The following is a 23025-nucleotide window of genomic DNA, read 5'->3' as shown; positions in this document are numbered from 1 at the left end:
AGATTGTGATGAACCCTAAGATGTGTGGCTAAATATACACCTGAAATGTGCAGGTAAGCTTAAGGTGACACAATCAAAGATCAAATGTCTAGAGTAAGGGAACATGTTCACACAAGCAAGTAATGGACAGTGCCACCTTAAAATAAAAACAAGTGAATGTGGTACATTAGTATAATACGTGTACCTCCTCCGCCTTTCAATTATTAGTTATGTCATGTGTAATTAGACATCTGCTATCTTGGTGTTGGCAGTTTAGCATTGGCATCAGGAAAGTGATATCAGAGGACCAATCATTGTACTCCCACCATCTACTGGTATGCCCCCCCCCACCCTTGGAAGCCCTGCCTACTCCTCACTGACCTCCATACCTGGACTCCCCTCATTCTCCTCACTCAATCCTATTCTTGTAACTCTTCAGTAGTCCTCTGCTACTTTTACCCTTGAACTCCACACCTTCTCCTCACCAGCCCTACCCTTGCCCCCCAGCCATCTCCTCACCCGCTCCCACCATTGTACCCTCATCCTTGCCTCACCGCCATACTTGTACCACATGCCTTCTACTGCCAGCTATCACCATCGGCTCCCACCTTCTCCTCACCCAAACCTGCTCTTCAAACTACTTCCTACACAAAACTTATCCACCACCTTTTAGCTCCCCACCTTCTCACCCACACCCAGGTAGGTCCCACTTGTCCCTTTAGCATCATTGACTGCCATCACTTTCTATTTGATTCCCCCACATGCCATGTGTCTCCCCACTCATACCCTAAGCTCTGAGTAAGAAGAGTTTATTTCCTGCTTGGCCTGATTAGACACTAAAACTGTTAAGAACTGCCTGAGGGATATGGTCTGCATTGGTCACTTTCGAGTAATAGGAACAGTAGTACAAGCATGTGAACTTTGATGGCTTTTATAACTCAGTGGGCACTCCTATTTGTCTGAGGATCACCATCCTTGCCTTTGTGCATGCAAGATTCGCCTCCCCTTCGTCCCAGACAATGGTGGCAGCCATCAGCCTTTACTCATACCCCGCCCAACTTCTGACATCAGGGTGTGGTCCACGGGCAGCCTTCAAACATCACCCCATACAATTGTAAATGCCCTTTCACCTTCCTGTCCTTCACATATACTGTGCTTTTGATCCCATGAAAAGAAGTGGGATCTGGGAAGTGGGAGAAGTTCTAGTATGTACTCTCTAATTGTGTTCTATTTTTTGGGCGAACTAAGTAACACAAAATATCATAATGCTGTGTGCATTCAGAGGGGGAAATAAAGTCCATTCACATATTGGTCAAGTCCCATTGCACTCCACGACCACGTGGAGCACCTTCTGAATATGGCTTATCGTCTTTGTACAGCTATCTGGGGTCAGGACCCACAGCTACAACTTAAAGATCCCCTCCAAGAATTCTGGCTATGTCTTAGGCGCACGCTTGAGGTACCCCTTACGCTGTGGCCACATCAATCTGATCGGATTCAGGTCAAGTGATTCTGGGGGAGTATGAACCAAAGTGAGTCCCTGTCTCCCCATAAAAGATTCTCCAGAGCAGTCGTTGGGCTCATTGTCCCACAACATTTGCAATTTACGGATGTCCTCCTGGTAATGCTCCCTCACATATGACAATAGCTCACGCAAAATGATGTTCTCTTTAACAAAGGCTCTAGCCATTGTGCCGTCTAAATAAAACAGGCATCCTGGCTGAGGGTTGAGGTCCACTGGATGAGTAAGGCAACGTAGTGTGTGTGAGTAGGGTGAGGTAGAGACAGTACATGGGGTGAGTTAGAGTGGGTGAGTAAGGTGAGGTAAACTGGATGTGTTAGGCAAGGTAGTGTGGGTAATAGGGTGAGGTAGAATGGCTGATTAGGGTGAATAGGGCATGCTTACAATGAAATATATGAACACCACACATATAGCCCTTGCATTCCTGTACTTGCAGCCTATATCCCAGCGAGCATGGTATATTACACCTATGCTGACATTGATCCTTTGATTCTGGAACAGGATTGACTTTTGCTGCCAAATTGTCCCCTTGTCATCTGATTGCAGCCCCTTGTCTATTATAATGCACAGTGAAGGGCAGGACAAGGGAATCCTAATGTACAGTACTGTATCCGAAAGCTAATATATTTTCATCTGGCTCATTTTGAAAACTCTGAATCTGTCAGTTTTGTGATACTTTCAAATATACCTATCTATGCTACCAATTTCTCACTCCCACCCTCATAGCATGCCTTCCATGCTGTTCTATGCATTTCATTGTATACACCTGCATCAGCCTCCCTCATACAAATGTTCAAATTGAAGACGCAAACTTAAGCTTTGCAGGTGGTTAAACTTCTTACTGCACCTCCTTAGAGGCACTCTGCCTTTCCTCTCCTTCCCGCAGAAACTCACTGTCTCCCAAGCTCTGGTTCTCTCTAGGTTGGACTACTGTAACATCCTCTTTCTAAATCTACCTGCCTCCACTCTCCGCCCTCTACAACTAACCCAGAACAGGACTGCGAGTCTTGTCCTTGGCCTCAAACCATGGGAATATATCTCACCTTCTCTGAAATACCTTAATTTCCCAGTGGATTCTAGGATTAAATTCAAAACCCTCTACATTGTCCACAAGGCTTTCTGGGCCCTAGGTCCAAAATACCTTCAACTATCCCTCCATAAATACCTCCCCTCTTGAGCCCTTCGCTCCTCTACTTCTAACTCCCCCAGGGTCAGTTGTTTTTCAAAGAAATGCACTGGTGGCAGATCTCTGTCTTCGGCTTGCTCCTCCCTTTGGAGCAGCCTCGCGGCCACCTTGAAACTTGGGGAGAACCATCTCCGGTTCCGTAAGCACCTCAAGACCTTCCTTCTTGCTTCTGCCTTTGCCCTTCTTCTCCCCTGCTGATCTGTTTTCTCTCTCAGCACCGTGCACCTGGCCACCCTCTGTCCGTCAGGCCCAGATACTTGCTCACCCAGCCTCCCTCCTGCACTGCCTCAGGGCCACCCCTTGCACTGGAATCTGTACACATTCAGTCCCCCATTTTTCTTGTGCACTTATCAGATATACCCTATCTGACTAATCATGCACTTGCCACTGCTGGTTGCACTACCATTTCTCACTGTCTGTATGTATATATTTATTTATTGCACTCACTATTTATAATGTTCTCTCCTCTATGCACTTTCCCCCTTTCCCTTTCCAGGCACTTGCACGTTCTTAATGTCACTGGGCCTATTAAGATTGTTGTTTTTTTGTTTTTTGTTTTTTGTTTTCCCTTGTTACCCTCCCGTTGCTTGGTCGCGCTCGGAAACACTTGTGTATGAGCGCGATATAAATAAAATAACATATCATATATCATACATCCTAGAATATTGTCTCTTTGTTCACTCCCAAATTACCTATTTTGTGCAATCCCTTCTACTGTGTAGTCCTAGTTTGACAATCCACTAAGATAGATTGCCAGTGCAAGTGGCCATATGAAACAGGTATTTTTTAATACTACCTGTTTTATGTCTTCATCTGATTATACGTTTTGGACCCCACACACAAAAATACCACTTGTTTTTGACTGGGGCTATTATGTCCACACACAACGCGGAAATGCTGAAGGCAGCATTACCATATTTGGTATTACCACCACTCCTCAATTAAGTTCTATGGGACTTCAGAATGAGGGAGTAATTAAAACCTATAATCGGGTGGTGTTTATCTACAGAAGTGCCGGTCAAAATTAGGCTTTTATCCTTGGCGAGTCTGTTTTATTCCAATTTTTTGTAGTTGTCAGCCCGGTAGATACCCATATTGTGACCTTTGCAATATTTTGTGTAGGTTCAGTATTTTCTTAAGTGGTATTTTCCCCAGTGTGCCAGCTGTTATAATTACTATCAGGGTGATGGCATGTGTTTTTTTTCAGAAATCACAATATCCACTTAATATTCTTTTCACTGTTGTTTTTTTATTTACTGTGGTCTCACATCATACTTCTTTGCTTTTGTTAATATAGAAAATTCATCTTTGCTGTCTCTCTTCAAGTGTTTCCCCATTTTTCTATAATTACACAAATCTATAAACAAAATCAAACATTTCACAACATTATCATTAACATTCCTCATAGTGTGCATACCCAAACCAGTTTACCCTATTTGTAAAACCTTTGTTTTTATTTTGTTTACGTATTTACTCACCCTGTTCATTACTTTCTGTAGCTCTCGCTATACAGAAATTGGCTTCTATTGTTGAATTTATTCTGTTAACAAATTGTTGCATTTTTCACAGTTGGTATAGACTTTCTAGTAAATAAAGAGAGTAAGCAATCAGAAAAACAAGATTAGAGAAACATTTTTTTCTGCTGTATAGTTTAAGGTAATCACTAATTCAATTTTACCAATCTTATAGTATAACTTAATTATGCAGAATAGGGATGTCTTTCTCCTTTTCCTTTTGCTCTAACATTAATGCAAGATGCTGAGTATCCTCAATTTAACTACTTGCATTGTTTTGCGTTCCTAGCCAGTACTTAAAGGTTTACAGTCCTAAAGCAATTAGAAAGGGGAAGAGCCATGATCTTACCAGTCACTGGAGAGGAGATCCGTTTGACCCTCTCTCCTCGCCGATCCACGATGTGTTTTGACTGAGAAATCACTGCCTTTTAATTCCGGATGCCAAGACATCATCGCGCAATGATACACAATGACGTCATCGCATCCGGCATGCCATGGACATTTTTGATTGCCGTTTTTCTTAGTAAGAGACAAAACGGCTTGCGATTTTAAGATAATCCTCATTTGTAGGCCTTAGCAAAGTGCTGCCTTATTTTATTCATTTATAACAGCAGGCAGCCTGCAACAGTAACTATTTTAAGCCTAACGTTAGGCTTTCTTGGATCAATTTATTTTATGTTTTAGTTTTTATATTTTCTTTATTATTTAATTATATTCTTTTAGAAAATAGATTTCTTTAGATTTTTGACAAATTTTTTCTTTTACATTTATACATTTTCAAAAAAATATTTTGGTGTATACATATAAGGTTATTTCTTTCTCTTTCTTGGGAGAAGCTTTTATCTTTGTTCAATCAGTGTTACGGTCATGTAACCAAACATAATACGTTGTTTCTTTCAAACATAGTAGAGAGGCAGATTTGAATGACTGGGAAGAGCTTTTGATAAAAACTTCAAAAGAAATGATGATAAGGATAATACATCAGGCATCCCTAGTGCATGAATGTACTACTAAAGAAATTGGTCAATTGAAAGAAAAGATAGAAAAACTAAACCATCCGGGACTAACCATAAAAAATTATCAGATCTTGGATGGATATTTAACAAACTTCTTGAAGGAACTAAAGATAAAAAAACAAAGAAAATTCATCTGTGATCAAAATTATTATAAAAATAAAAGAGTGTATATCTTTCACCTCTGCTAAATATGCCAATCTATACTCTAACCTAATTCTCCTTGACCTGTCTGCTGCCTTTGATACTGTTGATCACTCTGATCTCCTTAATATGAAATGATATGATATGATATGGTGTTTACAACATGCCTATAGGCCAGTGTTTCAAGGCGCGATACTCTCTTTCTTCTTGGGATTCATGATAGAACCCCTGCATGGATGGGATCCTACCTTACACCTCACCAATTCTCTGTCACCTGGACCAACAGCATCTATCAACTCCTTCTTCTTACTGTTGGTGTTCCACAAGACTCTGTCTTGTGTCCGCTCCCCTTTACACTCTACACTACTGCTCTTGGGGCACTACTCTCCTCCTTTGGGTTCTCATACCATCTCTTTGTGGACAAAACCCAAATCGCCTTCTCTTTTCTGAACTGTTGCAACTTGAAACACTTTTGCACAGGAACATTAAAATACCTTATCAATCAATCAATCAAATTAATCACCTCTCTTCTGATTTCTCTATCAAAATTTCCAACTATCTCTCTACCATTAAATATTGGATGGCTTTGCACTTTCTGATGTTAATGTCTACCAAAAGCTCTCTCTGTCATCTCTTCCTTGCCTATCCAGTTTGCACCTGACACTCCACCCTGCTCTTCTTCAACTGGAAACCTTGGTATCATCTATGACCCGTCTCACACTTTCTCTACTTTCATCTCCAAAACATGGAACAACAGCTCGCCTCAACCTCCTAAATATTAGCCGAATCAGGCACTACCTTCCATTCAACACTGCCAAGCATATCTTCCCTACTCTTGTGTTCTTTCAACCAGCCTTTTGTGCCAGCATCCTCTTTGGACTCGCCAATTATGCTTACTTACCTCTCAACAAGATCATTAACTTCACTACCAGGACTCTCTATGAACTCCCTTACTTCACAGCTACTTCCTCATGCTGTCCCTTGACTTGATGGCTGATGATGCAAAACAGAGCCAGATTTAAATGTATTCTCCTGGTTCACAAATCTATTCATGGTAAGGCACCACTGTATCTATCTTCCCCTATCCAAATCTACAAGCCTTTGCATAATCTCTACTCTGCCTCCTTGAATACAATTGTGGCTCCTTGCCCTCCCTGTGCATCCTCTCGCTTTTGCTCTTTCTCTCTTCTTGATCCACTTGGTCCAAACAGATGTGTTCAAAACCAAACTAAAAGCCTACTTTCTTGCCTATGAGTTACCCTCTTAACGCTCATCTTCCTGCTAGCTACCATTTTTCCTTGCCTCTAACCTGCCCCTGTCCTTCACTTCCTCTGCCTCCACTATAGCACTTCACCCATCATGGTCATATCCCAAGGACAGCTTGCTATACTGCCTACCTGCACTATACAATTTCCAATGTTGGTTGTCCTTAATCTATGTATGTCCACTTATGTATTGTCCACTTATGTGACTGTTCAATTTACTCCCCTCCACATCCTTGTCAAAATGTTCCTCAAACTCAACCCATTGTAACAAGGACAATGCTTCCGATCAAATCTGATTTCTTACATAGTGTACATTTATTTGTGATCAAAAGAGCATTGTTCCTCCCATATACATATAAATAAATACATAAATAAAATGGAGACCATGAGCTTGTAAATGCAACCTTCGGTTTTCTCATATGATTATGAAATTATGAGTAACCTTCACATTTGCATATAGGAACAATGGCAAATAACATGTGCTGTTCAAAATAAGGGAAACACATGATTGTGCAGGCCCTGATTTCAATTTGAGGGCCCTGAGTTATACGTAAACACCACTCTGTGAGGCCTTCATCAATGATTGATCAGGCACTTTTGACAGGCCCCATTGTCCTACTTGCATTAGACCAATGCACCTTTTGGTTCTTAAGAGAGGGCTGAGTCAAAGGGTGCCAGCTATTAGATGCATTTGCTTTTGAGGTCAGCAATTAAAGCAATACAAGCTCCAACCATTTATCCACTTCAGATCTTAATCTCTCAAAAGACCACAAATTCTATTGTCTCGATATTTAGAGGATTTTTCTAACATGTTCCTCTCCTAAAGAGTTTCTGAAAGGTGGGAGCCAGCTCAAGGTGAAACCTCGGTCACCGTGAAGTCAGAAAAATATCAGGATGATTTGAACACCAAATATATTCAACCTAATACAAAACATGCACTGCTTTTCAACACATTTACACTCTAATGCATTACAACACCCACCATATTGTTTTAAGCTTTGTACAAATCACTTGTAAATATACAGTCTTTTTTTACATAATTATTTCTAATGCGCAGACTTGGTTTATTTCCTTGCTGATTCAAAATGCACACTTGGGCCTTTAGCATTTTGGAGATGCAGTTCCATAATTCGTAAGAAACATAAGGAATGAAGAAGCATTTGTTGAAATATAAAGCTGCTCTGTGTCCCATCAATATTTATTTGAGTTCTCATAGTGCTGCCAGACATATTTTTTAGTGAGACAGGCAATTTTCTCTTGTTTTTCAGTGCTGTCTGTCAAGGAAGCAAGTGCCGGATGATAATGTTAATTACTAAAATGATGTATATGTTGGCACCCTAGTTTTACACAGAGGCAATCTTCATGTCGTGTGTTTGGTGTTGTTCGTACCAAAAGGCGCACTTGTTCCCTTGCTTTATCTGTGCAATGTTTCCCAAATAGTGGAATCATATAACTCACGTGTAAAAAAACAATGCAACTTTTCAGCGCCTCTCACTTTGAATTCAGGCCCTCTTCATTTGCCTTTGATTCTCCCCCCACAGAGCCATTTGCCTGTCACTTGAAAGAAGCAGCAGGGTCTGCAGGTTTTTGGCATCAGGATGCTTTAGGGATATTATTTGTGTTTCTTCTGTAGCATCTCACACCTCTTCTAAACAGTATAACCTATCCTCGGTCTGTGCTACCCAAAGAGGTGAATGAGGTACACCATGTATGTTGTGCCTCATTTTACTTTTATGATTGGGATCATTGCTGGCTTAGTAGTAGTGTTGGTGCCTTAGTCTGTTAGTCACCACTCTACCCCGCACACCTGCAGATCAGCAGAGATTTTGTCACATCCACCGTTACCCCACTTGTAATCCTGCAGTAAATTGGTAGGACCAAGTGGCCGCAATTGTCAGAATTACCACTGACATTGTGATTGGGTCCAAAGTAAGAACTTTTGCCATAATTACTTTATAGCTCTGTCTCTAGGGTGCAGTAGCATACATTGTTACTTGATTGCTGTATAGAGTCTATAGCATATGAATGCCGTGCCACAAGTCATTAGTGATAATGAATCCAAGGGAAAAAAGACATGGGCCGCATTACAAGTTTGACAGTATTCTGGTGGTAATTCTACTGTAATACCACCAAACGGAATTACTGTTACTGCCCCTTGGTCCTGTGGGTTTACCACATGATTACAAGTGGTGGCAAGGACGTGTTAGTCTCCATTTATATATTTGGCAAAAATACCACTTGTGGAATTACAGAGTTGTAATTCTGCCTTTTTTTTAGGACAAATGGTCGATGTATCTCCAGCTTGACCCTGGAGGTAATTCATCCACTTTCTCTGTGGGTGATAGTTCTGCCAAACCTGTAATTTAGCGGTGCGTAAAAGTGGCAGTAATGGAATTGCAGCCACGTTTTTCACACACCACCAACCTCGTAATGAAGTCCAACATATTTCCTTAGGCCTTTCCCAGATGTCCAAGGCTAAATACAATCACACTGTATCTATATATATAACAAGAGGTCCATGTGGACCCCCAAACATTTCTCCTCATCAGAAAAAACACATATTTGTGAAGTAACTAAAATGCTGCTTCTGCTTTGCTTTCCAAAACATTTTACCCTTGCAGCAAAAGGAGACATATGTAGCATAAAGTAAATAATTCTTAACCTTCCTCTTTACAATACTGTCCTGAAATTTAAAAAAAGAGAAAATAGATCCAATTAGTTTGAGGCAAACATAGATATATTTCAAACAGTTAAGGTGGTGTGTTTCCATTCGGTTGGATAAAGGCTTCAACAAGTGAAAGTGGCAGCATTTCCAAAGCTTCACGATGCGGCATTTTTAGTGTTGACCCATTCAGCACTTAGTGCCACCCAATGTGGCAAAAGTAGTTGTATAGAGTGTATAGGGGACATGACTTTGCAGAGGAAGAAAAGTCCTCAGGTCACATTAGGCTGCTTAGATTTCACTCACTCAGTTTGTGCTCTAGCACCATTAAAAATGTTGTCTTCTAAGTGCCACTTTAGTACCCCTATTAGTTTTATCACATAACCATTGCTTTTTTGGCTCATATGTGTCGCTTTCTCATCACAATTAGTCTTTGCTCGTAGGTGACACTTTAGCTCCAGCATTAGTTCTGACACAGGTGGCACTTCAGTATCACTATTAGTTTCAAATCACCATTAGTTTTCTCTCAGTTGGGGTTTAAGCCCAACTTTTAGATGTGGCTCATGAGTGCTTGAACGTCCATTTTTTGGGCTGATAGGTTGCTCTTTGCCACCACTATTAGTGTTATCTCATATGGTGTGCTTTAGTAACACCTGGTGATGTTACACAGTTTTGACTTAAAGGTGGTGCTTTAGCGCTGGTATTAGGTTTTGCAAAAATGTGATACTTTAGAGCCACCTCGTGGTACAACAAGGTTTTGGCCAACAATGGAGTGGATTAGCACCGCCATTAGTTTTGACTCTTTGGTGATGCTTTAGAATTGCCATTAGTTATAGCTTGTGGGTTGCCCACAGATCGGAATATAGGGAACCAATGATATTGTCATTTAAAGATAAATGGTGTTTCACATAAAACAAACAGTGCACAGTGGAGGCAGTTGGGGAGGAGTACAGAGATGCAGCACTTCTCTTCTTGGCCAGAGCTCCTTCTGTGAGGCAGGCATCTGTTCCTATCTCTCTGGGCCTCATTACAACCCTTCTTGTCCAGAATTAACAAGCCAGAAATGTCATTTACTGGCACGTTTCTGGACTGGCAGATTACAAGTTTGCCGGTGCGGTGTGTGAGGTACCTCCAGCCGACAGCTGGAGCTAAGCCAGGAAACCCACCGGCAAAAGACAGCCAGTATTACCAGCAATTCCCACATCGAGTACAATGGGACTCCATGGAATGGGGATTTACTGTTTTATTTTTTTATCTGTTTTAATTTAATTTTATTGGATATTTGTAAGGCATCTATACAACAAATGGTGTTCCAGTAGTTCCAGCAGATCAGGTGCAGGGATGTCATTTAGGGGTCGCCAGAGGTCGCAACTGCGACCTCTGAGGTCTCCCTTGCGAACTATGTGGTCACCCTTGCGACCTCTAGAAAAAAAAAGAAAAAAAAAGTTTGTTTTTTTTGTAATGCAAGCTCATGGGCTGTGGCCAGCACCCTGTGGCTCCTTAGTTCTGGAGTGACTGGCTTTCTTGTCAAAGCCTCTTAAAAAAAGAAGAAAAAGAAGAAAAGGAGTGACACAAGTCTAACACTTTCAACACTGACCTTAAATAAGAAAGATTAGGAATGCCAAATAATGTGTCTTTCTGGAATTCTATACAATAATTGCTAGACTCATTAAAGGTTTATTTCAGGCACACTTCAGGGGGTGAGTCACTGATTTAGTCTGTTCTTAAATGCCTCAACTCAGCCTTTCATCCTTCTGAGGTCGATTAATGAGTACCAACACAAGTTTGGTGATATTGGGTGTATATTTTTTTCTATATAAAGCTCTTAAGTGTAAGTGCTATATAATAACACATCATTATCATTTGGTCATGGACATCTGCTTGCATTCACCGTAATTTGGTAATGTGGACCTATACACACTGATCTTAACGATACATATGGCGTTCCATTCTTGTGTGAAATGTACATCACATTATAGTGATATCGTAACCATATTATTTGTAGTGTACAATGCTATGTGATAGCACTTCTTGTCAACGGGTAAAAGGTCATGTTCCATCGCATCCTGCGATATCACTTCGGGGTGGGGTAAAATGACATCACTTCCTGTGATGTCACCAGGGGTCAAGGATCGTGTGATGTCACTTCCGCTACCCCTGGCATTTTGGTGAAATGACGTCCCTGATCAGGTGGTGGGAATAGTAATTCCATTTGGAGGTATCCTTTCAAATTTACCATCGGGATACCACCAAACTCTTAATGAGGCCCAGAGCTTGTACCTGTCATGGAAGAGGCTTGTGCAATCAAAGAAGGCCATGTTCCTTTACAATGGCTTTCGCTGAATTGTTGTTAAAAGTGCAAGGGGATGCTGATTGTGTATATATGTTACTGGGGTGATAACATACTTCTTTGCCAAAATTAGATGCTTGTGTGTGAGGAGAAATGTCCTAATAATTAGATTTTTACCAGGGCAGTTGATTGTTTATTTTATCATCTATTCATACTATGGTAATAAAACAAGTCAATGGGAGTGAATAATTGACGTGCCTGTTCAAAGTAGATTGCTGTGCATTTTATTTCCAAATCGTTTTTCAATGGTGTTTCCATTGAAACACGCTTTTGTAAATCATGCCATGTTTATTTGACATCTGTGCAAATATTTGCTTGAACACGCAAAATCCCTAATGACGGGATTAGGGCCACCACTTTAAACCTTCCATATATCCACCTTGGTGTTAATGCATTTTCTATAACAATGTTTACAAAATAAAATCTATAAAAAAAGGTTAATAAAGAAAACAATAGATAATGAATAGTTTGTAATTAAAGAAAACATCTTTTTATATGGATGAATCAATGATTCCATGTCACTGCCAATTATGGCTTATGTTCGGTTTTATCACATGCCTTTCTTTAATTCATTGATGCATAAAAAAATCACTTTCTTCAAAAATAAAACATTGAACGCTACTGATGTGTTAATTTATTCTGTTTTCGCTTAACAGGGTGATAGGATCCTTGCAGAATTTTCCAGAGTTCTCAACTGCCTTTTCATGCCCTAGCAATGCCTACATGAATCCTCCAAAGAAGTGTCGCGTCTGGTAATGGTGAAGGAACAATGATTGGCTGAAAGAAATGATCTCCTGCCTGCTGACATGATCATTTAAGATGGGGACAAGGCAAGGCACACACTTCACTCTTACTTAGTGGATCGAGTTTGAAACATTCCTCAGCAAACCTGCAAAATTAAATAATCGTAGAGGGAACCTCGCTTGCCCCATCCTACAGTGGACAAATGAAAGACCGTGTTCCGGAGAGAGCCTCAGCCATATTTTCTCATGCACTTTTTCTGAAATCGGTGGTTCAGATGAAATATTTGTGAACATGGATACCTCAAAGAAGAAACATAATTCCCATTTAGGGGCGTTTCATTGAAATATACATTCATGTGGAAAACATAATGATTGTTAATTAAGTAACCAAAGTTTCGATAAAGTGCTTTAAATCAATGTTGCAGAACTTCATACAGTGCTATCTAGGCAATGCACTCTAACATGGATAACAAATGATTGGGCTCTGTGTAATGTTTATGAAAGAAGGAAGACATGTTGGAGTCACACCAAGGTGGTAAAATGCTTTGCCTGTTCATAGACAAACAACAAATGTTGCTTTATTTAGAGTTTGGAGGTGCTGTAAAAAAGTGGAGGTAACGAGATAACAGCCACTTTCAATTCCCCCCCAAATTTCGAGTTTCAAATTGAAACTCATGAAAGTCACCTGGTTTTGTGTGGAGGAAATTTCCCCCACACAAAGCCAGTACCACAGGCGGCAATCGTCACATGAGTTAATTATCAGGTGCAGTAATGTGTAATCTGCATGGTGTATTAGGGGACTAGGGTCCACATGAACTAATATCTTGCGGGCCCTTCCTGTTGCCATATGTGAGAATGGTATTCGAGCTTGGCAGTACTTTCACCCGAAATGCTGCCAAACTCTAAATCATACCCAAGATGTCTTCATATTTGTACAGCCAGAAGAAGTAGTTAATTTATCATGCTATCATGAGATCTACATTTTGAACAAAGATCAACTATTCCAAGAAATATTAGACTTACCAAGACGGCTTACATCCAAAGGAGAACTGTGAATTTAAGACAGCGAGGGGCTGATTCATGGAATTATTTGCACCGAAAAACAGGGATTTGTGCACCATTCTGCCGCAAATCCCCATTTGTTAAACAGGGATTTTTGGGCAGAATGGCACACAAATCCCCGTTTTTCGGCGCAAATAATTCCATGAATCAGCCCCAAAGTATATTCATTATAAATGGAACCATTTATGTTGTGCAATAAAAAAATGTCAAAAAGTAATATGTTTAGAATTTTTTTTTAATCAATATTCTATAACTAAGATTTAGTGGGAATTTGCACATTTTTATAAACCAAGACAAACTAATACAAACGTATATAGCCAATATATATAGCCAAGCAACATATTCCTCTCAGGATTTATGAAATGAGTGCAATGTTATTTTATGAGCTTTATAAAATCAAACATTTGGAAAAAAAATATAATTGTATCTATATTTACAAGAAATGAATTGTAATATATTTTATCATTAACTAGATAGAATTGAAAAAAAGATTTGCAGATCCCATGTAACGTACACTGTTTCATATAATTCAGGAGATCTAGCATAATGTATCACTGAAGTACTGTAGAAACTTCTGAAAGCAAGTTGTTGATTTCTTCCATCTTGATTAGATGTCATTTACATTACCAAAATAGCAATGATTCACGTTAGATTTTTCATTAAGTAGTTCAAGACATTTTCATAATATCTAGGTAGGAAGTCACAAAAACCCAATTTCACCGAAATCATCAACTTCATTGTTGAACAAAATAACCCTGCAACATACACATCAAACAGAAAACAATGTTAACAGTAATTAACAGATATACATGTCCAAATAAAACATCTTTTATCAGAAACAGAAGGCAGGAATGCCATGGCTCTCCCTGTTCTTGGGGTCCAAAGGTGTCTCTTAGTTTCTACCCAACCATGATTTGGTACCACACTTTTCCTGAATCATGCCACTGCTGCTAGAACAACAGCTAGTTCAATTTAAGGACAAATGTATAAGGACAATCTAGTTGCTACACAATTGTAGCATAAAAACTAACACACTCCATTTATTCCAATCACATTTATCAACACAAGTAAGTGCACCATGGTGTTTGGAAACCTAATCAAGGCAGATTTGCACTTTCGTTAGAATGGTGCATTCTGGACTTCTCAGTAGTTTCCATTTAAGAAAATAAATCGCTTTTATGGTGTTATCAGCTTTTTGGATTTATGTTTGGTTGACCGGTCCGTATACGATAACTTTATCACCAGAGATTTAAACCCCTTCAGGACAGTCCACAAAAATGAAACTGTATTCCAAATATACTCATCCAGACAGAAGTTCACACCTGTGATAGCTCTTAAAAGAATAATAAATTGGAGAAAAATAAGTTAGATTTTGTATTGATAAGAACTGATAGGTACAACTGCAAGATTTTCTAAACAATGGGCCTCAGTATAAGATTGGCAGTTCAGTAAAAAAGTTGTCATAATTCTGTTAACGCCACTTTTTTGGGCAGAATCAGACCTGCTGTTGTTTATAACGCACAACGAATTATGACTTTAAACCTGAAACAGAGGATTTACCTCTAGCATCAGGCCGGAGGTAAAACCTCTACTTTAACGCAATACATTGGAGGAATTACTTAATCATGGTAATTCCGCCAAAATCCCCATGACTGTCTATGCACTCCAAAACTGGGGATTAATATTGCCCTTCCACCACGTATAAACCTGTGGTAAACCCACGGGGTTGAGTGGTGATAATGGTAAAAGAGTTTGGCACTAACTGCAGATTTAGCACCAAATTAACACCAAACTGGTCATGATGACCAATACATGGGATACATTACCTTTACTAAATGTTATAAGGATGTTACACATGGGATCCTGCAATATTTGTATTAAACCTACTAAATAATGTTCTTGTTACAGTCTTGTTGTTACATCACTACTCGTGTGTTTTAAGTAAATCACACCACTATCAAGCTGTTATAAATTGTTACAGTATAGATTTGATGGCACAATGCTTCTCAATGAGCCAGCATAAATCAAAATTCCACATCGCACTACAGCATTTGATTATAGGTATGCCCATATGTCTGGCTTTTTAGATTAATTTCTTCTAAAGGTTCCTGACAATTCACTGTTGTTAATTGATATGATTCACTTTGGTAGTAGGTTTATTTAATGAACTGTGGGAGATTAATACAGGATAGATGTCAACTAGCTGCATGTTACTATCTACCTTAAGCCACAAACAGTTTTTCTAAAATTCATGTTTTGTTAAATTGTCTTGAAATATTTGATTGCAACTCATTACAAATAGCGTTTCATCGTGTTTTGCCTATGATAACAGTTTCTGCACGTATTTCACGTATGAAAAGTATTCAAGAGGATGATGGTGTGGCCATTTAGTATAAGGAATACATAAATCCTGTCATATGTAAAAAGTATATTGCAAGTCATTGAGGAGTTCAGTGACCTTATGAAGGTACTCACTGTTTGCACTCATTGCTCTTTTGAACCTGATTTGTGAGTTGTAATATCTTTATATATCATATGAAAGTGGGGTACTTTATTCCATGTATTGGATGTCACTAATGTGGTCCATCAGCAAACAGAGGGGCAAGACCAAATTATGGGTTCCTTTATATGATCATGGAACTCTGAGGTGACTCTCAATGGGTACTTTTTACATACATTCAGGGCATTTGATCATTTTCAATCCATGGACATACCATCATTCCATTGATACATATAATCATACATATATTATATGTCTCTAAGTGTGTACTGCATCAATTCATACCCTGAAACTGTGCTGCCCCACCTTCTAAAATTCTGTGAGGGGAGTAGGAAACAAGAAACAGAACAACATTCATCACAACCATTTTTATTCACATCCAGACATCCAGATCCAATGTGTGAATCAGCATATATATTACTCCTGGATAGAAACATTTTAATGTTAGGGTGACAATTGTGAACATTGTAATGAGTACCAAACTCATTGTGCATTTTGTACATAGCCATTTGAACATATGGCCATGTTATTATGGGCATATTTGCCAAATACACAGATCTGTGCTTATTTCTATGTCTCCAAAATGCTCATTGGTTTCATGCAAAGCATACAGGAATCCTCACGGGTGTTATTTGCTCCTGTCTTGTTTTTCGTAGGGGGTATTTTGTAAGTGTTCAATAGGAGTGTACCAGACTGTTAATCCTGAAAGGATAACTTTCCATCAGAAAATAATGTATATGGTTTTTGTAGTTATAGATAATGTGCTTTGATCAGCAAGACATACATAACTTGCCATTTTGACAACTTTATGTACTAGAAGTGATCATTTGACATGAATCGTGTGAGAATTTAAAATGAGGCCATTTACAATCTTCGTACAATTAAGTAATTTCCTTTTCTTAATTAATTATTCTTCACCACTCCCTCACTTCCAAACACTGCCAAAACACCCTTTTCAAGATATGTGAGTTGTTTGCTTGGTCACACAGTTACCAGCAACGCTGGGGATGGCTCCAGCAAATCTGCACCTACAAATGTACTCTCACCCTCACAGGAAGTGACAGGGCAATAAAGTGAGACAAAGACAGCGAGGGAGAAAAAGAGAGAGAGAGAATTAGATTGGAGTATGATAAATGGGATACCGGTAGTGAATATAGAATCTATTCCAGTGGAAATAAAATCAGCAATAGGCAGTTTGTAATGATGTGCAAAACATTATTTTACTAAATTTAATACAATACATTTAAAACAGATTTGTGGGTTAATACAAATGATAACATGAATAGAGGTTCTTGCTCGTCTGTGCTAAACTCCAGCAGAGCACAGAATAAACATAAAGCGGTTCTTTAGCGACAAATAGCTGTAAAGTGTCAACTAAAGCTCTTTCAGTAGAAAGGAATCTAAAAAGGTAGTCACAGCTTTAGTTAAGTACTCCAGCAGCAGTTGGAATTTCGCTCTGTGCTAACCCTGGAAGGAGGCATTGCAAAGTAACAAACACACTGTAATAAGTTGTTACAGTTACTTAATGTTCTAGTTTTCTCTGTACCTGCAAGTAGTGATGCCAGCACTAGATCTTAATAGGAAACATATTTTAAATAGAGACACTGTGGGCTGCCATGATGAATAGAGTTATAATGCCTGTCTTCCACCTTCTGAATAACTTTCCAGAATGAATACATCGCACTTTGAAGGACACCATGTGTTCCCACTTGTCCTGAAATAAATCCTCAAGCAATATTTTCAGTTTTCGGTTTTTGTTCTGTAAAATTCTCTTTCATCCTTCTGTACCTCATTTTTCTTAATCACCTTTTAGCAGAAAAGTTATTACATTGCACCATTACTAGCAATCTCCCCAATGAGAAGATTAAGCAATACTTGATCATAAAGAAAACCTTCCCTATCACACTTCACAATAACAAACATTACCTAATACACACATTATTAAAAGGAGCTGCTGTGCTTATAATGTCTGTATTGTGATATCACAGTTGTTGCACTACATCAAAATCAATTATTTCTGAAAACAACAATTCTTTAGTTATTTCAAAAAATACATACTGACAGGAAATTCATCTCATGGAAGAAATTGTATAGTTGCATTAGCCTGGAGACCAATGCACATTCCAACAGTCTATCTAAACATTGCACCATTTTCCAAATTTCAAGACACCTATTGACTGATAGCCTTTTGTCGTTTGGTGTTATACATCATAATCTACCCACAATAAAGTACTATTTATGCATACTATATAGGTCACATTTAATTCCTCTCCTGCATAAGTCATGGCAGAACAGTCACCAGTGATTTATAATATCCTTGAAATATTCAGTTGGGGGCAATTATTCGGTTCCATGTAATAACGTCACTGTTTTTGCAGAGACATTATTACATTGAACATGCAGGGGACAATACTGCAACCCTTGTTTTTTGTTTTTTGCTTTCTGTATTTTTTTTTGTTTTTTGTTTTTTAAATGGGTGCAGGGGATATCCCAGCAAGCCGTCCCCATACATAATGCTGCCATAAATAATGTTGTCAATGGCTTTTCCCAGTGACATTATGTATGGGACATTATTACCTGATACCAATTATTCTGTATGTTGACCATGGTGGAATGCTTACACTTCTGAGAAGACCTCTTGTTTACAATGCTCTGAGTGCAATATAATTTACAATCACTAACCTTACACAGAAAATCTTGCACTCATTAGGCCCTCTTTAGAAACGCAAGCTATTTGCTTCTATTGTGCTCTTTCCACCGTTCTCTATGAGTTATTATATTTTCATTTTGTATAACTGAATTTACATGTTGTCTCTTTCAAACATTAAAATTCATACACAAATTTGATACATGTGGTCATTGTCTATCTGAAAAACTTAGATGATTAGAAAAAAGACATCCTTACGTCTGTTAATATAAATACTGTGCAAACAACTGTATTAGGTACATGGATATTTACCCACAGATTACTTCTCCTTTCTGAAAATAATACACCAGCCTCCCATTGAATGCTTAATGTTGCAATTGTATCATAATACTGCTATTTCAATTAATATATTTTGATAATAAATGAAATTGAAATACCAAATGTGTTTTTTACTGCATCTTATTTTCACGTGCTCCTCGTGTGGTGATGTGGTGAAAGAGTTATATTGCTTATCAGGCAACAGTTCAAAAGAAAAGTATTACTTGTGCAAATTGCCTGGAATTGACCACATTGTGGGATTTTGTTTCACCTAGTGGATTCAAACAGTTTTGGTCTGTAAAGCGGATCACTGCTGTTCTCATCTTCTTCATTTCACATATGCTGGCAAGAATGGAATTACACATTGTTGGAAATTGAGGTTGTATGTTTCAAAACCATGATGACCACTGGTGAATTTATAGCTACTTAACCAAAAATAAAACACTGAAATGTTCACTATGTGTAGATGTATAAAGTTACATGGATGACTGTATGAGACATTTTACTTTATTCGATTATAAGGAGTAGGGTGGTTGGGGATGTATATAAATGCAAAGGATCATATCAATACAGAAGATACTACAATGTTAAAATGTAGGCCGTCCTGCTGAGAAGATCTGTAGAAATTTCCAGTATTGTTAAAACATATCCTAGAACACATTACTATGTTCCTAAGATTGTATACTGTGCAGAATCACCACTGTAGTAGTCTCAGGCGGCTTGCTGTTGTCTGGAAGCTGGAATATTGTCCCCCTGCCTCGGGTTTCCAGACTTAAATCTAGAAACAAAACAATAAGCAATATATGCTGTCGATGAAGTAGTCATATATGCATTGAATCATAAGGGATAAAGCAATTACGCTAACTTTAAATGTGCAATTTTCAATTAAATACCTCACATCTGATACAGAAAAGTAAATCATGACTAAACCACAGAAAAGTAGTTTGACCATGATTCCTAAAACATTTGTGAATTGGCCTATTTGGCCAAATGGATGGTTTCAGAGTAAATGAAGAAGAGGTAATTGCTACTTAATTTTGTGGCTTGGGTGCATTTTAGTCATGTGTACATAGCACATCTTGTGTTGGTGCAAGTATTGCTTTCTTTTTATGAATCATCCCTTATATTGATTGGTGCCTTATATGAAAATCAGAACTTGTATCTGAATTTTTCCAAATCTTGTGACAACAAAAAAGCAAGGGAAATATTTGAGCCAAGTCCTAATAATTCCAACACTTTTTTGAAATCGGTGTCCTAAGAGAAAGGAGCTGATTGTTTTCAAACAAATCAGAACCCTGACCACAAGTAAGCTAGGCAGTTCTCCTGTCCTCTGACAGCGAACACAGGCAATACAAGACATGCTTCGACTTTGCTGGACTTCATTGCTTAGGTGAAAATTGAGCCTTTAGGTATAGCGAATGTGGGACCTACATTTAGGCATACCCTTCCAAGATGAAGAGAATTTTGGGTCGGGATCAAGAGTGATTTACATATGGTTGGATCCATTCTTTAATGTCACAGACAATCTAAAAAGAAAAAAACACCCTGCGTGTGGTATTCTGAATAATAGGGAAAGATTGGGTGAATTGATAACTTTCTGGTTTTCTCAGTGAGACTCTGTAAGTGTGAGGGATGTTGGAGTGGCCACTTCATCCCAAGCGGCAGCTGCCTTGCTGATCTTTCCATGCTTACAATAAACTATCAAATGTACTTGGGAGTGTCCCTTCATCATTGATCCACCTATCCAGGAATGTATTACTGATGCAGCCCCAGAAGTCCGTCCTTTTACTTTTGCTGGTGAGCCTGGGGACTGAAACAATAGAAGTTACATGACTCATACAGAGTGGTATTGGCATGAGAGATGGGTGCACTGTGAGACTCTAACCCCCATTCTCGTTCCATGCCTGGGTCAAACCACCCCGCACTTCATGGACCTACAATCCCTGTTCCTATGGACACATGTCATTCATTAAAGCTGTGTGTTGAGTGGTGAAGATGCTATCTTGGGACGATTCCCCACAGAGTTACTAGCTGACACTGCAAGGCCCCTGGAGCTAAAACAGCTCTGCAGCAGTAACAGAATTCAAAGAGGCAAGTGCTTTTGCATCATGGCTCGCCCTCCTGCAGGGTGAAACTTTACAGATCAAAATCCAGGATTGTGGATAGCGCATTCAGTGAATCTGCTTCCTTCTTTACTGCCACTACCTGAACACTGCCCTTTGTTCATTGACCTCTGAGGTCTAGGACACTTTGCTCCGCATTGTGGGGACTAGATTTTGTCTAACCTGATCTGGACTTTATTACCATATGTATGACAGCCATGCAGTTTACCCATCATTGACCTTCAGCCCTGATGAGGAGATGTAGCACACTGGTATTTGTTTAAACTCTTACTTTAGATGCATCTCTTGTCCTTTTAGTGGTCTGTGGGGTGGGGTGGGTGCTGCCTACCGCTCATATAACAGCATTGGTCCTCTTCTTTTGTTTATATCACATCTTTGCCTCATTGATGCAGAGTGCACAACTCTACTTTGAGGTTGTCAAGAAGAGGATTAGAGACTCAGGCCTGGATTATGCCTGCTCGTCACCACATGGCTCAAGTTAATCATTTGCAAAAAAAGCCCACTTATTCAAGTTTCCTGAAAGAAATTCTGATTTCCTGAATCTTTGTCTTTGAGGCTCACCCAGTGGACATAGCCTTAGGGCTCAGTGCACAGAGGTGTTTGCAGTGAAGGTTGATAAATTCCACAAGCAATCATATTTTATCTCTTGTTTTGTTTTTCACTGCTGTGGAAATGTGATGTTATCATGTGAGAACCTCATATCTAACATGACATATCCATTAGTCATGTTTTAATTAGTGGATTCTCTCTCTCTGGTACCTTATAACTATATATTGTGAGACAGGCATGTTATCAAGAGACGACACAGACAAGTGAAACACAGTTTGAAAACCTTTATTCTCAATGATCAGGGAGATGTAACACCTAACTTGCCCTACCTCTGAGATGGGAAAGTTCCCTAACTGAAAGAAAACTAAGGGAAGTCTAAGTCTGTCAGTCCAAAACAAAATACTGGGCCTCATTACGACTTTGGAGGTAGCCATGCCCTTAATAAGGGAATGGCTGCCTCCAAAATCGTGTCCGGGTCCGAGTTTCCTGAATGGGGAAATACCGGGCTATTCTGAGTATTCAGGGTCTGGTATTTCCTGCTTCAGGGAACTCGGGCCCGGTCCTTCCCCATTCCCATTCGAGCCCTCATTACGAACAGGCCCACTGTTAGCACCCTGGTCCCCTCGCGGGACGCGCTATGGGGACCTCTTAATAGTGCGGAGTGGGTTTAACGGCACCGGCGCCATTACTGGCGCCATTAAACCCATTCCGCACAAGTTATAATGAGGCCCCCTGTCTGTGTCAAAACCTATGCTTGTCTTCATATCTACAGAATAATAGAGTGAATGGGATTTGGTTATCTCAATAGTGTACAACATAATTCCCCCTTCACTCTCCTACCCATCATCCTTCCTTTTCTCATCGCCCTAACCTTCTCTACCCCTCCACTGCCAACCAGTCTGCCCTCATAAACACTGCTCTCTGGAATGCCAGATCCATCTGTAACAAAACCGCAGCTACCCTTGATCTTTTCTTTCGCCTCAATCTTCATTTCCTCTGCCTAACTGAGACATGGATTCCACGTCACAACACCTCTGTCCCTGCTCCTTAACGACCTCGTGTTCCTCTTTCATCCATACCCCTCGTACCTCTGGTCGAGGTGGCGGCGTTGGTCTCTTATTCCACCCTAAATTCATTTCCTCCTCTTCATCTCCAACTCTCCCCTCTTTCTCTACTTTTGAATTCCTCTACAAGTCCTTCTCTTCTCCCTACCCTATTTCCTTCCTGGTCGTCTATCGACCCCCTAATCCTCTCTACTCTTTCCTTGATGATCTGGATCACCACCTCTCACTTATTTCTCCACCTGCCTCTCCTTTAGTGGTACTTGGCGACTTTAATATCCATCTGCCTTCTCCCCCACAATCTTATCCTCTCCTCTCCATCCTTGATTTCTATCTCCTCTCCCTCCTTCCTTCACCCTCTACTCACTCCTCTGGTTCCACTCTTGA

General features: G+C 39.6%; 1 protein-coding gene across 4 annotated transcripts in view; it reads left to right on the top strand.

The window, feature by feature from the left end:
• Positions 1-19028, top strand: part of MME (membrane metalloendopeptidase) — a 589667-nt gene extending 570639 nt beyond the window's left edge. For all 4 annotated transcript variants that reach the window (XM_069618415.1, XM_069618414.1, XM_069618413.1 and 1 more), the window contains exon 23: positions 12292-19028. In XM_069618415.1, the coding sequence (XP_069474516.1) occupies positions 12292-12391 (100 nt within the window). In that variant the 3' untranslated portion in view covers positions 12392-19028. The remainder of the gene's footprint in view (positions 1-12291) is intronic.
• The last annotated feature ends 3997 nt before the right edge of the window (positions 19029-23025 follow it).

The sequence above is a fragment of the Ambystoma mexicanum genome, chromosome 10 (genome assembly GCF_040938575.1).
Source record: "Ambystoma mexicanum isolate Mex_15411 chromosome 10, UKY_AmexF1_1, whole genome shotgun sequence".
Taxonomy (NCBI): domain Eukaryota; kingdom Metazoa; phylum Chordata; class Amphibia; order Caudata; family Ambystomatidae; genus Ambystoma; species Ambystoma mexicanum.
This window is presented reverse-complemented; position numbering and strand designations above follow the sequence as displayed.